This window comes from Pleurodeles waltl, chromosome 4_1 (assembly GCF_031143425.1).
Source record: "Pleurodeles waltl isolate 20211129_DDA chromosome 4_1, aPleWal1.hap1.20221129, whole genome shotgun sequence".
Taxonomy (NCBI): domain Eukaryota; kingdom Metazoa; phylum Chordata; class Amphibia; order Caudata; family Salamandridae; genus Pleurodeles; species Pleurodeles waltl.
In genome coordinates this window covers 547,086,966-547,103,389 of record NC_090442.1, presented here as the reverse complement: position 1 = coordinate 547,103,389, position 16,424 = coordinate 547,086,966, and the positions used below count along the sequence as shown (strand labels likewise).

General features: G+C 43.7%; 1 protein-coding gene across 1 annotated transcript in view; it reads left to right on the top strand.

The window, feature by feature from the left end:
* The first annotated feature begins 360 nt into the window (after nt 1-360).
* The window catches only part of TES (testin LIM domain protein), a 156,018-nt gene continuing 139,954 nt past the window's right edge, over nt 361-16,424 (top strand). Inside the window, exon 1 of the mRNA XM_069228929.1 lies at nt 361-564. Coding sequence (XP_069085030.1) covers nt 538-564 — 27 coding nt within the window. The 5' untranslated portion in view covers nt 361-537. The remainder of the gene's footprint in view (nt 565-16,424) is intronic.

Below are 16,424 nucleotides of genomic sequence, written 5' to 3'. Positions count from 1 at the left end.
ATAAAGCATAACTGTGCATGCCCTGTCAAGCTAGCTTGTACGAAGGCTAATACGTACTTTAAGTCCTCAGTTTTTCTTAAGTGTAATAGAGATATTTTGAATGAGAGGATGAGCAATCTGGAAACTCGCTGTTTCCAGATGTCCACTCATATGGATATCACTGGAGGCTAGCATTTTGTTATCCAGTGAGGCAAAGAGCTTTCCCTGCCGCTGACAAGTCTAGCGCTGTATATCCAGTTGTAGCTGCACTGCAGGCGTTTCTCAGCTGAGTGCCCTTAAGCCACACCCCATTGGCTGGTGCCCCGACCGACTATTGGCTGCTTTCGATCCTTTGTTTCCTGTGAACTGCTGCAGGCCGTCGGAAGTTTCCAAGACTCCGACCCTGTGGTAGGGCGTGCAGCTGATGAGCTGAACACTTCCGCATCAGGCAGGAGCTGCTGTGGGTCTCATTGCTTCAGAGGCTTGGAGGCTTCATACCGCTCCCTGATCCTGGGCGCACCTTAAAGCAGAGAGACAGACTCTAGACCTGCAGAGAATATGGACTTAGAAAACAAAATGAAAAAGGTAAGGTTGGCCTGAAAAGTGTGCAAGTACTACGTACAGTTTCACCTCTTTCCGCCCAGCGCGACTCCCTTGCCTAGACAACGCCCTCGTGCATGACCAGGTGTTCACACTGTCTCATCCAGAGCACAGTGCTTTAAATGGGCCGGTACTGTCCGGTACTGAGTACCGGCACTTTTTTATTTTGAGAGGGAGAGTACCGGCACATCTCAAGAAAAACGTAATACTTTTAATTGGAGAGTACCGGCACTTCTCGGAAACAAGCAGGTACCCTGTCACAGAGTACCCGCACTTTAATTTTTCCATTTCAAGCACTGGATATATATGTTCACCCTAAGTAAGGTGAATTTAATTGTTATGATGTGAAGATTTCACAAATGAACTTATTTTGTAATCTACAGTTCCAGTTTTTCTCTTTAAACTACTAAAAGTGAATACTACACACTAATCAGAGGTAACAGAGAAACTTAGAAACTGCGCTGAGTTAGTTGTCCGATGTGAATTTTCAGTTTGATTATATTTTAACAGAAACTTTCACACGTAATTTATCTGTTTAAACTCGCACCTACGATTGACTGGCAATTACTCTGCCTTCCATAGTGTAACATCAGGAGCGTAGCTTGGTGGGTGGAGGCGCATAAAAATACATTCTTGGTTTGGTATTTGAGTCTGGGGGGGGGGGCCTCTGAGGCGGGTCTGCTATATCTGTGTTGCCATTTCTGGTCCTGCGCCAAGAATTAAAGACAAAACTGTGACCTTTGATGTAAAATAATAGAGAGAGACAGAAATATATACATCTTCTGGCTGAATTACAAAATGTGAAACCAGATAACCTGGAATCAATACTGGCTTCACTGCTCCCCCAAAAAGAGTCAATTAACTTTGCAAACATTTCACTTCGCAGAGCCTCCTTTTTCTTATCACACATGAGAGCATATTTAAATACTTGAGTTCAGGATGTGAGAGGCTTTTAAATATTTGAGTTCAGGATGTGCATAAAACAACCACCTCTTATGTTTGATTTAATAGACGATATTGTGGCTCCATCTATGAGAGGAATCAATGCTACAGTTTATATGAATATTGACTTGCCTCTTAGTTCACTAATGCCATTGTCATCGGGGTGAGCCATTAATCGTATCTAGCTTGATATTTAACCGCTATTACTTCTAATAAGTGGCTTTCTGTGCAGTGACATAATCTGATGTACCAAGGTGAAACTCTTCTGCATGTCAAAGAAATACACTCTTTTTTGTATTTTAAAGAGACAAAATCATATTTTTACATTTTCTTCACACAATATACATGCAAAATGTGTTAATTGCTTTGGGTTAGAGCGCAGACTATAATGCCAAGCCAGACCCTAGGCTCGGCTGTGGCTTGGCTTGCGATATAATTTTTCAGGCGTTCCCACCTCTGTTTGTAACTTGGATTTAGTACATGTCACCGTCAGTCACTTGATAAAATTATTTCCCGTAGGCGAGTCCTGGAAACATGGAAACCTGCCTAAATGCACCGGTTTGACAGCTGTCATTAGGGCTTCTTATAGCAGAGATGAAGAACAGTGCATGGAGAGAAAATACATTAAAATAAGTGATTCCAGAGCAGGGATTCCTCGCTGTTGTGCTGTCCATGACTGTCCTTATTCATTTCCATGGAGAACTACCAGGCCAAGGTGGTGATTGCCTGGGGCGTAGCTTCAGGGGAGGTGTGTGATACTTTTGCTTGGTAGTAGGAACTGGGGCTTTGAGTCAGGTCTGCTGTGTCTGTGTTAGTTTGTTCGTTATTCTCAATTCACTAAGAGCTTTTAACTTGTTTATATTTTGGAGTGGAATCCGGAGTATATATTGTGGCTGGCTTACCAAAAAAAGAAGTACATTTGCACCCATAATAATATGAATCAGTGCAAAATTACTACTTTATGGAATTCACAAAGAATGACAGTTTTAGGCTTGGGAAGCTGTACCAGTCTCTGGTTTCCAGGCATAATATTGACAATCAAACAATCAAAAGTTGACTAGATGAATGCTTGCAAATAGGCTAACCACTGACAATTGGTTGGGGTTGCATTCCAGCTCAACGTTTTCTGCCCACGGTGGCACTCTAGACACATGCTCATCTAATCCAAATCTGTATCAACCTTGTTCTTCTTGAAAACAATCCACCCGAACATTGGCCATCTCACCCATTCACCCTGCAGCACATTGCTTTTTTTAGTTGGAAAGTTGGAAGATTTGAGTGCGTTTATGCTCATCCTTTCAAAACGTTGTGACAGTGTCCAACAAGAGGAATGCAGTTTTGTAGCATTTACAAAAATACATTTCCATTTATATATATACAAATCTTCAAGTTGCATAATTTGAACACCACATTACTAGTTCTCATGCTTTTTACTGTGCGTGTATTGGCAACATGGAAACAAATGTTTCTGTTGAATCTCATTAGGGTTCAATGACTCTTAATTTCTGGATTTGAACCCTTCTACATGAAACCAAACATAATAGCATGGCCAACTTGGCTGAAATTTTGTTTATGGACAATCCATCATTATCTGGCCAAGAATCGAACAGGGATAGAACACAACTGACATCCCACAATTGGGAGTATCTAGGCCTGGGAGAATTTGCCACTTGACTGCCTTTAAACACATGAGCAGCTTGTGGGACTTAAAAGGGGTGGGGTGACACGGCAGGGTTTAAGGGGGACAGAAAAAAATTAATGTAATTGGAAAAAACCTTACTTTTTTGTGCTGTGCCTCGCCGCAACCATCCGCTCCTACACTGGACTCAGGCACAGGCTCCCAGCCTGCCCTACATCCAGTCCTAACGCTGCTTTTATGCTGCTGGCAGCATGAAAGCAGCATTAGGACTGTACGGAGCACCCAGCCAGGGCGCTCCATGGCAGACGGAAAGTCTCTACCTGCTGTACCCAACCCAGAAATGCAGTACCTGCACCTCTGGGTTGGAGAAAGCCCCGTGGGCATGTGTTTTTGGCTGGCCCAAGATAGCTGGCCAAACATACATGCGTACTGATGAGGAGTGCTGTGCATTTGTCACCGTCATAGCTCAAGGCTACTCCCCTTTTACCATAAAACGATAATGTAATTTATTATCATTTTATAGTAAAAGTTGTGCAGTTGTTGCTGCTGGCGGGGAGGGGCGATGCTCCTCTGCCCTAATGGAGGAGCCACCCCTGTTTAAACAACTTCCATACCAAAGGGTGCATACCTGCCTGTTTGCCATCTATGAGATCCTGTCCAGCGGATGAAGTTTTTTGCTGACCTGTAACATAACCCAGATTCTGCACATTCATGCAGGAAATTGAGAACATCTTTCAATTCGGATCCCACAGGATCAATATCACGTTGAAGGCACCAACCCACCCATCTCTTCCATGCAGAATATCTCTTGTGAATGTACAGAGCCCGAGCTTGTTGTATAAATGCGGCAGCTGCAGTTGAAATGCCTTCGACTTGACCATGTCTCCCAATATTTTCCAAGCCATGAGCATGAGCTGGCCCTGAAGGAGAAAAGGATGAGGTAATCCTACCGGATCTACCAGAAGATGAGGGAATGTCGGAAGAAGACTAGGAAGAGACGCAAACCAAAGTTGAGTCTTCTGAACTGGCGTTATCAAGATTAATGATGCCGCCTGACGTCACGCTTGAGCTGCAGCTCTCAGGATCAAAGAAAAAGGAGGGAGCGCATAGTTTATCTGGCTGTACCAATTCTGAAGGAACACATCTGCTGCCAGTGCAGTCTGATTGGGTCTCCAACTGTAAAAATCCTTCAACTGAGTGTTCAGGCGAGAAGCGAAAAGGTCCATCTGACAAGGACCCAGGGAATGCATCACCTTCTGGAAAAAACCCTTGGATGGAGTTTCCAGCCGCTATAATCAACCAGAAAGCTGGAATTCCAATCCCCTACATTGTTGTCCTTGCCTGGCAGATATTCTGCTAGCAACTTAATCTTTTGACTGAAACAGAAATGCTAGCACTCTTTGGCAATGGTCGCTAACAGGCAGGACCTGGTGTCTCCTAAACGATTGATGCATTGAACTGCTGACACATTGTCCATTTAGAGAAGAATCCAGCAGTTGCTCTTCTTGGGAGAAAGAGACTTTATGGCGAAATACGCTGCTAACAGTTCCAGACAATTTATGTGAAGCCCTAGTTCTTCTGAGGACCATTAACTGCTGATGGAAAATTCCCAGCACCTTGCTCCCCTACCTCAGTGGCTGGTATCTGATTCTATAATGGTACAGTACCGAATATGGCCCTGCATTCCATGCTTTCATGTGAATAAGTCACCACTGAAGTTCTTCCTGAGCTTTGGGGTTTAAGGAAATCTGAGAATTGTAAGCTAGATCCTTTTGGAGCTACTGAATCTTCAACCGTTGAAGAGCTCTGTAATGCAATGGGCCTGGGAAAATAGCTTGAATAGAAGAAGCTAATAGACCCACAAAGCGTGCCAGGGCTCTCAAAGACACCACCCGACTGGACAGGGTTAATTTAAATTCTCATTTGATGGATTTGACTTCCTGATGATGGAGAAGTTGGGTCTTTATGGTTTCAACCCCAGAAACTCTGTCTGTTGGGAGGAAAGCATCATTGATTTTTTGGAGCTGATTACGAACCCCAATTCTTGTAAAAGGGACACAGTCCAAGAAAGATGAGTCAGGAGTTGAAACTCGTCCTGCGCCATGAGAATCACGTCATCGAGATAGACGATCATGCAAATCCCCATCACCCTCAAAAGTTCTTCTCCCGGTTTCATGAGCTTCGTGAATGCCCATCGCGCTGACAACAGCTCAAAGGGGAGAGACCGATATCTGTACCACTGGCTCGCCACTGGAACTGAAGATAACGCCTGCGTGGAGGAAAAAAATAGGCACGGAGAGGTAGACATCTTTGAGTTCTAGATACACATCCAGTCTTTCTTCTGAAGCAGATCTCGGAGAATGTGAATACCTTTCATTATTAAATGTCGATAAATCACCCATGGATTGAACTCTCTGAGACTGAGGACCAATCTCTGGTCTCCACCTTTTTTCTTAACCAGAAAAACATGGCTACAGAAGCCTCTTGGATGCAGAAAAGTCTGCGCAATAGCTTGTTTTGTCAGAAGTTCTTGAATCTGAGTTTATAAAACTCAAATCAAGGTTTGGGAAAAAAGAGAGGAGGGGATGTTTGCAAGGGTTCTGTGACCGTTCTATATGATAGCCTTGAACTGTTTCCAACACCCAACAATCCTTCGAAATCTTGGCCTAATTGTATACAAAATGTCTTAACCTACCCCCAAAGGAAGATCTGACATAAGAGGAGGAATCATTACCTGCAGATTCGTTGTTGGAAGCTTGATTTCCTCTGTTGATATCTCTGTTATAACATCCTCTGAAGCCCCTGGACCTAGAGGGGAAGAATCCCACTTGGGAGGGATCTTGCCAATAACCTATGCACCTGTAGACAAAATCTCATTGAGGACCTGGTTGGTTAAAGGGGCTTGTAGGACGTCCTCTGCCATGCCCGGCCAAAAAGGGGGTTGAAGACTTTCTTTAGAGAGGATTGCACTTTATTGAGAAAGGCAAAAGTATTTACAAACTTCAGATGTCTTTGACGAATCAGTCTCCAAAAAGCTGTCCTTCCGCTAGAGGACCTGGCTCCTCTGTGACCTATTCCATCAATTGGGGCTCGGTCTTGAGCAATACTGACTTGCACCTTTCCAATGCAAAGTCACTGTTTACATTGCCCAGAAGACACATCGCTCTATGGGTCCACCCCTCTAATGCTTCTGGATTGATGGAGACGTCCGTGTCTTGAGAGTGGAGGGCTAATTCCAGTATTTTTTACACTTTTAGCCATGGTCCTGATATTTCCAACAGCTTATCTTGGTAGTCTTTGAGAGCTCTAGCTATCCCCTTTTTGGGATCTCTAGAGAATTTCTTTAGAAACGTGAGCATGTTATTGTCGATGTCTGGAGTTTGAGCAGTTTTATAAGGGAGATTGGGTCTAGGGCACTTTGCCCGGAGTCTGGCTGAAACTTCTTTCTCAAAACTTTTGCGCAGATGTTGCTGCATGCAATCTACCACCACAGGAGGTGGAGTCCAGTCAGAAGACCATGGCTGAATGAAGTCAGCTTGTTCAAATGTGAAGCTGGTGGGAGGGACGGAACTGTGATTGGAGGAAGAACGTTTGCGTTTCTTGGAATACTTGGAGGATTTGGACTAATGGGACAAAGAGTCCATCAGTATCCTTGTCAGTAACTGGAGACAGAGATGGGGTTGATTTATAATGTTTGATGGTACTGTATGCATGTTCACCTAACACCCCTTTGGAAAGCTTATTAAAGGCTTCAGAATGTGGCGAGGAAGAAACAGGGCCAGTGGCTGGGGGCTGGGTTATCTGGGAGGAAGGAGAGGGAGTTTCAGCATGCCCAGAAAGTTCTTCAAGTCTTTTAGATCTGGGCTGTAAGGCTGATGAAAGGGCCTTGTCAATGGCGTGTTGGACAGATAGGTTAATGACCTTGACCATCATCATAGCAATAATATTCCTCCTCGTTAGGCCCTTACGCCTCTAGTCCCTGGTCCAGAGGGCTCATAATCAGACATGGTAACAAGAGAGTGGCACCTCTCTCTCCTAAGTTCCCAGAGAAAAGCAAGGGTCAGAACTGTGAAACTCAGAGGAGGAAAAGGACTCAATAGCAATATTTCTGACATTCTCACAGCCCAGGAGTACTCTCATGTACCGGGCGCCTGTGGGAGCATAAGCTGGAAGCAGGCCCAGTTCCAAAAAAGGTAAATTGTCCCAAAAATGTTCCTATAATAGGGTGAAATAATCTAAATCCCCTGAGCGGAAATATTAATCAAAGTTCACTTGCCTCAGAGTCTTTTTGAAATGCCTGCACATCGCCCTGTTATTTCAGCTCTGGTTAGGCAGCTCCAGTGTGAAGATTCTCTGGAGTTGCTGAATGCAAATTAGATACGTGTCAACAAACTTCACTAAGGTACGTGCAGATAGCCTGGACGCTACACGTACATTCACCCTCCCAGGAGGGGCTTTCAAGTGTGAGTACAGCTGTGCTGTGTTTTTGAAACTCAAACGACACACAGAGCCCACCGCACAACAGTAATGGACTCCCAGTTTAGTTTGAGATAAAATCAATACTTATGTGGCATATTTGAACAATGAATAGTTTATTGAAACAACTCAAAAGGGAAGAAAGGTGCTACACGTGCCTGGGGAAAGGCCGGACAGACAGCAGACAGTCACGGGAAGAGTACACTGTGGAGAGGGCACGCAACAGTTTAAAAGGACAAAGCAGTTAGCAGCGAAAACGCGTCACCAAAGTAATCATTGCAAGTTAATCATGTAAACCTTCGAGTAACATACAAAATGGAAAAGCACTTATCTTGTCTGTGGAGCAGCAAAGAAAGAGGCAATCAAGATGGGGCTCTACTGTTTTGTAGGTTACGTCCATATACTGTTGGTGGACTATGATAGAGGCATGGTTCAAAGCCTCATGGGATATATAATGTATGTTTTACAGTTTTTGATTGGCTGCTGTTTTTGGAGTAGTAAAGATAGAGAAAGCATAATCTGAGCCTCTGGTCCTTCCATATAATCCTCGGCATGTTTATACTGCAAACCTAATGATCAGATGAACAACACAGGATGATGAGTCAACTGACAAAATACCAACTTTTGGAACAGACCCCCTTACTCATAAACTCCTCCATCTGTCTTCCCCAAGAGGTTTTACGGACATGCAGGGAATAGTGGGAACTCTGTGGAGGCTCTTAGCTGCTATCAACTGATGTACACCCATAGCTGTGCTCCCTCCTTGTGCACTGCACACCACAGCTGTCACATTACTCCTGCGTACTTTCATTTGTGTTACAAATATTTGCTGTCATTGAGCATCGCACATTTCTTACAAGTCCACCACACTTATTCTTTGCAGCACTGTTGAAATGGGAATGTCCCATTCCAGATTACCAGAGTTTTTTTCTTTGTGTGATACAGAATTTCCTCTGACAACATATTTCCCATAGTAGGGGGCAGGTAGAGGCGGGGGTGGTGAAAAGTGGCAGAGATCAGAAGCTGTTATCGCTGGCCTGATTTCCTCAAATATAGATTCAGGCAACGATATTGTCTGTTTTGGAGGTCATTTAGGAGTTCAGGCAGGAAGAGAAACTAACCGTGTGGCTCCTTGCCTTCCTTCACCTATGTCCTCATGGGTTTTGCCTTTCCTATGTTAAATGCACCTATCTCAGTGTCATTATGGACACTGTTTCCATTCCCGGAGATTTGTGTGAGAACCTACCACAGTGATTTGATGGTAAAAAGTTTATTACTTGAGAAAGTGTCCATAATGAACTAAAGTGCAGTGGTCTCCCTAGTTCCTTCTCAGTCTGTTCTTGGCCATCTCCAGAGTATAAGGTGGATGAAGGTCCTTCTCAGGACCCTGAACACAAAGGGAAACTCATCCAGCTAGTTGATCTACCTGCAGTACTGTAGTATTTATTGGAAAATCTCCCCTTTGCTCTAGATGAAGAACAACCCAATAGGAGTGCAGGTATGATCCATCAGTAACTCATTGCCTTTTCTTTCTTTTTGCTTAGAAAATGAAGGATCTACTTTTTCAAGAATCAGTGGATCCTGAGACGGCTTCTTTACTGAGGTTTCTCACTGAGCTGTACCCTTCCATTTTTTTACTTTGAATTTGGACCTCATGTTTACCCTTCTTTTAGGCCTCTACTCTTTACTCAAAGACAAGGTCTCCCTATAAGATTGGAGGGTAGAAGCAGGATTCAATAACTCATATGCTGGTATGAGATCTTAAATCCAGTGTTGACATCTGTGCTGTTTTTTTTTCTATTCAATCCTTGATTACTGACATAAAAGCAGTGGCGACCATTGTGCAGTCTGGTTTCAATTGTTCAAAATTCTTGCCAGGCATGGTGTTTTCAGATAAGTTCCCATTTGACGTCACATGCTATGTACTCAAAGCTTCTGCTTTTGCCATGGTGGCTAATGTAGATGCTTGGTATCATATCTAGTTTTGTGTTTGGACGGTTGGCTCAAAAGACTGGGACTTATTTGGCAGGCTTTCAAGAATCAGAAGACAGTACATGTAATCAGTCAAAAGCTTAAACCTCTTGAGCATTAACAGAGGTTCTCCCTTAATGAGACGGGTACACCTCTTTCCAACAGGGTCCTGTTTGAAACTTCTTATTTTTGTGCCCTAGTTATTTCTTGCTGTGTCACATCTTCAACTAAGTTGTAGGCAGCTGTCATGAATATGCCAGAACCGGGTCATTGGTTGGGCTCGTAGAGGAGTGGTTATCTTGCTTCAGCCACTTTTGGACAGTTGGGACGAGTTTAGTGATGCCTTGGATCTCCTAGCTGCCTGCCTGTTTTTTCTTGATTCTTCCAGTTTCCAGTGAGGCCTCTACTCCATGGCAAAATGGGACCTATTCCAGAGCATTATGGATTTGCTGAGGAGCATATTTGTGTGTCTTGGTTGTGTAATTCTTCAGGGAGTACCATTTAATTGTCAACTTGAAGGTGCTGAATTTCAGTATAGAGACTGTATTCTTCAGGGTGGACATGCCTCAGTGAAGTTGTGCCAGCTATCTATAGTCAGGATGCCTACCTCAACCTTCCAGTCCTGTCTGCCCACAAGAGGTGTTTGCAGATTTGCATGGTGGGGTGTCCTTGTCTAATGGATGTTACTTTAAAATTGAAACATTCTCATCCTCCTTACTTGGATGATTGGCTGATGAACTCCCATCAGAATCCGGGATTAGGGTAGAAATGAGTATTGTATGACAGAATCTTTCTCACCTTGTAAGTCTAAAGAAGTCTGCCTGGCTCCCGCCCAGGATCTAGAGTTAAGTAGGGGCCATTTCCATACTTTTTTGGGTGCTGTCTTTCTTCTTGACCTGGGAGCATTTAGATTATGATAACATGTCTGGCTTTTTTGCTCCTAGAATCTGCTGCACCTATGGACTATCTAGGTGTTCAGAGGAACATAATTAGTTTTTGCCAATAATATTTTAGGAGTGGCACTAAATGGGCCTTGGCATGACTATCTATATGGTTTGTGTATTTACGTGTACTGCAGGCCGCCTGTCTGTCTTAGTGCCATGTCCATAACTACCTCTTGGGTCCAGCTAATGCTTCATCATTGAGTTTCATCTTCTAAGATGTTGGGTGTTGTGTGCCTTTGACCAGCAGTGAGAAATACAGTTGTGGCTTCTGCAGACAAACCTTGAACAAGATGTTCCTCTTTCTTAGTATGTACTGGTGGCTGTGGCTTTAAAAGTCAGCAATTTGGGAGGGAGTGTAAATATGGAGGTTGACTTGGTGCAGGGATGCTCTAGTTGTAGAGAATTCTCAGCAGTTTTCTGGGCTCTTGACTGGTTGTTCCTGGGCTCTTGTCTGGTTGTTCCTGCCCTGTGGGCAGGTGCACCTTTTTCATCATGGATAATACAGTCACAGCTTTATACATCACCAGACAGTCCTGGATGTGTTGGAGGGCCTTACTGATAAGGCTGGACTGGCCGTACTGGGCAGTGGGCGTTTTCTAGGAGTCTGGAAGTGTGGGGTCTGATTTTGTTCCTGGTGGTCAATTTTGTTACTAGGGGCCAGTTTAACACTTGTTATGTATTTAAAAGCACCCACTGCAGAGTTCCCTTTGTATCCATCAATTTTCAGACAACAATTAAAAATGTCAAAATAACTCTGGTGTTAGAAATTGGGTCTCTAGTTGGCAGAGGTATGCACCCTGTCCAGGTAGGGACCACAATCCTAGTCAGGTTAAGTTACAACACACCCTAAATTATCCTGTGCTTCCCTCTGGTAGCTTGGCACAGAGCAATTAGGCTTAACTTAAGAGGCAATGTGTAAAGTGTTTGTGCAATACCTAAGCAATAGCACAGACTCCACACCGGGTTAGAAAAACAAAATTTTATAAATAAATCAATGCCAAACAACAAAAATCCATCCAGTAGAAGCTGAGATATGAATCTTTAAAGATTAAAAGCAAGTATAGCGCTTGGAAGCAAATAGTGCTCAAAGAGTTAATTAGTTGTGCTGTACCGGGACATAGTCAAGATTTTACGCTGCCTGTGATGGAGTGCAGGACAGATACAGGACCCATGCAGGTCCCGGTACAAAAGTACCTTTGTCGTGGTTGCAACAGCAAGATGTGTCGCTGAGCCCCATGCAGGCGAGGTATTGCACCGAATTTCTACATGCTGCTGCGGCAATGCGTTGAGTCCGTGAGTGAAGTCTCAGTTCCGGATGCGATGCGCCGATCTGGTTCCCACCAAAGCGGCGATGCCTTGATTTTGCTCTGGCAGAAGAGGGTGCGCTAATTCCACCGAAGCAAACCCCCAGGTCCATTTCCAAGGGTCCAGGACTGGGTTTGGCACCACTTGGCAGGACAGATTCACAAGCAGATGAGTCCAATGTTTGGAATAGGAGGGCTCTAAGTCTTGTATGTACCTGAGACTTAGGCAAAAGGAGGCAAGCCAGCAAGCCCTTGGAGACACTCTGGGGTCAAGTGATGTGGGCCCAGTCCTTCTCACCCAGGCAGGTGAACAGCAGGGCAGCTCTGCAAGGTAAGATCATACCTTCTTGGCTTCAGACTCACTATAGGGGTGTGTGCAGCTCTTTATGGAGGGACAGTCTCAGCACTTTGAGGTGCAAGTATCAGCCCCACCCCCATTCCAACCCAGGAAGACTGAACAGCCTGGAGATGGGCCATATGGAAGTGAATGGCCCATCGGCCAAACCTAAGCACCCTTTGTGTGTGGCAGTCTGGAGAGAATGCATAAAGCCCAGCTGTCACCCACCCCAGACATGTATTGGGGAAGGGTAGAAGGCACAGAACGGTTGAAGTAAGGCCCACTTTCTAAAAGTGGCATTTTTACACTTGCAACTTAAAATCCAACTTGGCCATACATTGTGATTTTAAATTGTAAGTCCATGGACACCAAACTTGAAATAGCTATTATGTCCCAATTGTAAATTACACTCATATACTATAATAATGCTAATCTATGCTAACGCTAACCTGTGGCAGAGATAGGCCTTGCAGTAGAGAAAATGAAACTGGAGAGTTTTCACTATTAGGACACGTTAAGCTTAAAAATACATGTCCTACCTTTTAAGTACATGGCACCCAGCCCTCATGGTTGCCTAGGGCCTACCTCAGTGGCGGCTTATATGTATAAAAGGGGATGGTTTAGGCCTGACGAGGTTTACCTTGCCAGGTCGAAATGGCAATGTAAACTGCACGCATAGGCTCTGCCGCGGCAGGCCAGAGACATGGTTAAGGGGCTAGTTGTGTGAAAGAAAGGCACAATCAGTGCACAGACCCATTAGTGTTCCTGGGCACATGCAGTGCACTTTACTAGGGACTTAAAATTTAATTAAATATGACAATTGCGTATGACCAAATGTTGACGTGTTTTAGGGAGAAAGCGCATTCAGTTTAGCACAGCTTAGCAGTGGTGAAGTGCTCAGAGTCCTAAAGTCAGCAAAAACAAGATCAGAAAAATGGAGGAGGTATACAACGAATTGGGGGGAAGACCACCCTTAGGCTGTCAGGTCTAAGATCTGAGGATTTTTATTCCTGGTGGAGAGGGATCAGTGTTTTGTCTAGTGGCAGATTTAACTCCTCTAAAGTAGAGGAGAGGGTCAACATGCCTGCTGGAAAGAACATGTACCCTGCAGACCACAGAACAGTATTTTATGGGGATAGCTCAGTGAGTTACTGCCTTTGTCATAGAGATTCTTACTTGCAGTTTGTAAGTTACAATCATAATATAGCACTGCAAGCTATAAACTGCTATAAGAATTGCATGCAAACTGCACAATACTGGTTTGTTTTTCCCCCTGTCTTTCATTACTTTAATGTTGCTAAAAAGTGTTTGTCTGTCTGGGTAGGAATAAATTATTATCAAAGCCAACCCTAGCCACTGTATTACATTTTTGATACCTGAGTTTCTGCTTCTCCAGATCAAGCACTCCTACAAAATGCCTACCAGTATGGATGACATGTGAATTCTACACCTCATAGTCACCTTTGTCTTACATGTGTGTGTGATGCAAAGTGCTCCGACACACTACATTGCTAATAGAGGTGCTATAAAACAAATGAAATATATGTGACAGGGTTGCTATGGAGAGATGAGGGGCACTGTTGAAGAGTGATAGGGAATCTGTGGAGGAGGTCATGGGGGCACCCAGAAATGCTGTCGCACTTGGCCCCACCAGCACCAAAGCTGGCCCTTCAATGCACTTATTATGGTGGAGAATGCCAACATCTCTCAAAATGGTCTTTCATTGTGCTCTCAGCTTCTTGCTGGTGCTTACCAGTGAACGTGTGCACTTACGTTGTGCTTAAATTCATGTTTCATGCTTGGCATTCTATTTTTTGTGTTCTTCCTAAGAATGTCTGTGGGTATGACAGGGTATCCTTGTGCACTGTAAGGTAATCATATACTATGCTTTAAAAGCTAATACAATTGAATATATAATGAAAATATGTTATAGAACGCACCAATTTTATTTCCCAAATTTTTTGTGGCGGAACTCTTCCCCCACCGATCAGGCTCACTCACTGTGTTCACTTGCCACACACTGTACGGGGCTGGTCTAAGAACATTTGCCAATGCTGCTTTGGACTCCCAGTCTGGCCCTGCTTGCTTACCTTGCTTTCCATATTGGGTGCTGGGTAGAGCAGCATTTTTAAGCCCTGTTGCCTTATGACGTTTGTGAGTTAACCATTTGAGAGGGGGTGAGTACATCATCACACGACCTCTGGCTATCTGTAATGACCCTTGCAGAGCTACACAGCAGGTTTTTCTTATCCCACCCCCTAGGTGACCTGTTGTCACGCTCCAAACATGCTCTTCTACCCTTCTTCATTTCCATGTGTCTGGATGACATGACATGGAGTTAGGGTGAAAGGGATGCCCTGTCCTCTCTGGGCCTCTTTGTCTGCTCATGCCTTCATTCTCTTTTCCTTCATCTCTAGACTGTTCATCCAGCTGTACAGTGAGGGGCCTATATCATTATGATTCCGTCTCTGACATCTAATATGGCGATTTTTCTTGCTTCAATATTTGGTATTAGCCCCTAAATGGAGCTTGTATGTGTATCCCTACCCTCTGATAAGTTTTCTTTATTTCCCTGGTCTCTTACCTAAGGCTTCACTCATCTGATTGGATTTTGAAAAGAGAAGACTGCAGTAGATATGTCTTTTCTCTTCCTTGGCAGCTTCTGTTCAGGAATCTTTCAGGGGGTTTCAGCAAAATCATACACAATAACACAGAGGGTCCAGGTAAGCTTCTCTTGAATAGTGTTTCTCTTTGTTGGCTCCCGGTCAGTCACGTGCTTCTACTTTACAACTTATATTTGGTCCTTGGAGCTTTGCAAAAGTTTCCATTTCATTTTAAATGTTTCTCCTTATGGCTGTCACTTCTGTATATAGTTTGGGTGGTTTGGGATCTTTTTCCTCTAAAACCTTTACTAGTCTGTTTTTCTGAAGTGACCAGTGTTTCAGCTGCACCCATGATTTTGCATATAGATTAGTCTGTCTTCCTTTCTTTCCTGCCGTCCTTCAGTGGAGGCCTGACATCTCTTCAATGCTGCCAGAGCAGTCTGTTGTAATCTTTTCAGTTGTTTGGAAGGTAGTCTCTACAACACCTGTTTGTCAATTTTGGCATCGTTCTGAAGGAGTGTAAGGCTTCTGCTCTCCCGATGGATCAGGTTATTGATCTGCATTGGCTATGAATCCCCGTTTCTCTCTTGCTCAGTGTAGTGCACGGTCATACGTCTGATGGCATAGATAATTCTTGAGCTGAGGCATATAAAAGATTTATCCATATCAGTCAAGCTGCTAAGGGGGTGGCTTCCTCTACCTTTTCCTTCTGCTACAGTGTGCCTTTGGGAGGCCGAACAACTTCAGATAAGTTGTGGGGCGAGTAGGTGTAATTGATGGAATGAACTTTACAGGTAGGTAATGGGAGCATTCGTGTTCTTGTATTTGTAACACTTATCACCAATTTCCTGGATCATTATTTTGCTTCTCCTATTACACTGTAACCCTTCTGCCATGTTTTCAGTTTCACTGGGACAAAGTTAAGGCAGCTTTGTTTCCTAGTCTGACCTCTCCATAGACAATTCCTGACTTGAAGTTGGGCCCACTCTGCACTTTACGTGTCTTTGAAGTAAATCATTAACAAAATGGTAATTCAGTTGAAGACTGGAAGCCAAAATACCCCTGAACAGGCAAGATCTCACCAAATTATTTAAAATTGCACATCTATTTCACGTATGCACCTGCTGAAATAAACTTTCTGTCTCCTAATTGAGTTGCACTGATGCTACATGATTGTTCATTTATGCAGAATGAAGTGCTGAAACTGTTCCCGGATTCATTAAAGCTAGAAGTTGTAATTTTACCAGTAAACACATAGCTTCGTTTGGGGAGAAACAAAGCTAACAGCACAATACTTTGAAGTGTTATATCAAAGAAGAGGACCCAACAACATTATTGGGGAATTCACCAAAGACCTCCAACCATGCCTAATGTTCGTAGTCCTGTCATACAAGTGTCTTTTGCCTTTGGCTGTTCTTGTTTAGTGGAAGATAACGGTATGACTCACATTGGCATACAAAACATGCAGCGAGATATGGAGAACATGACTTAGACACACTTATGATTTGAGGACCTTAACCTCCTCAAATAAAATGTTTGTATTTTTTGCATGTGGTATTGAATGTAAAGATAAACATAGTACATGAATCTGAACAGAGATTTGAATCTAAAAAAAAGAGTAACGGAACC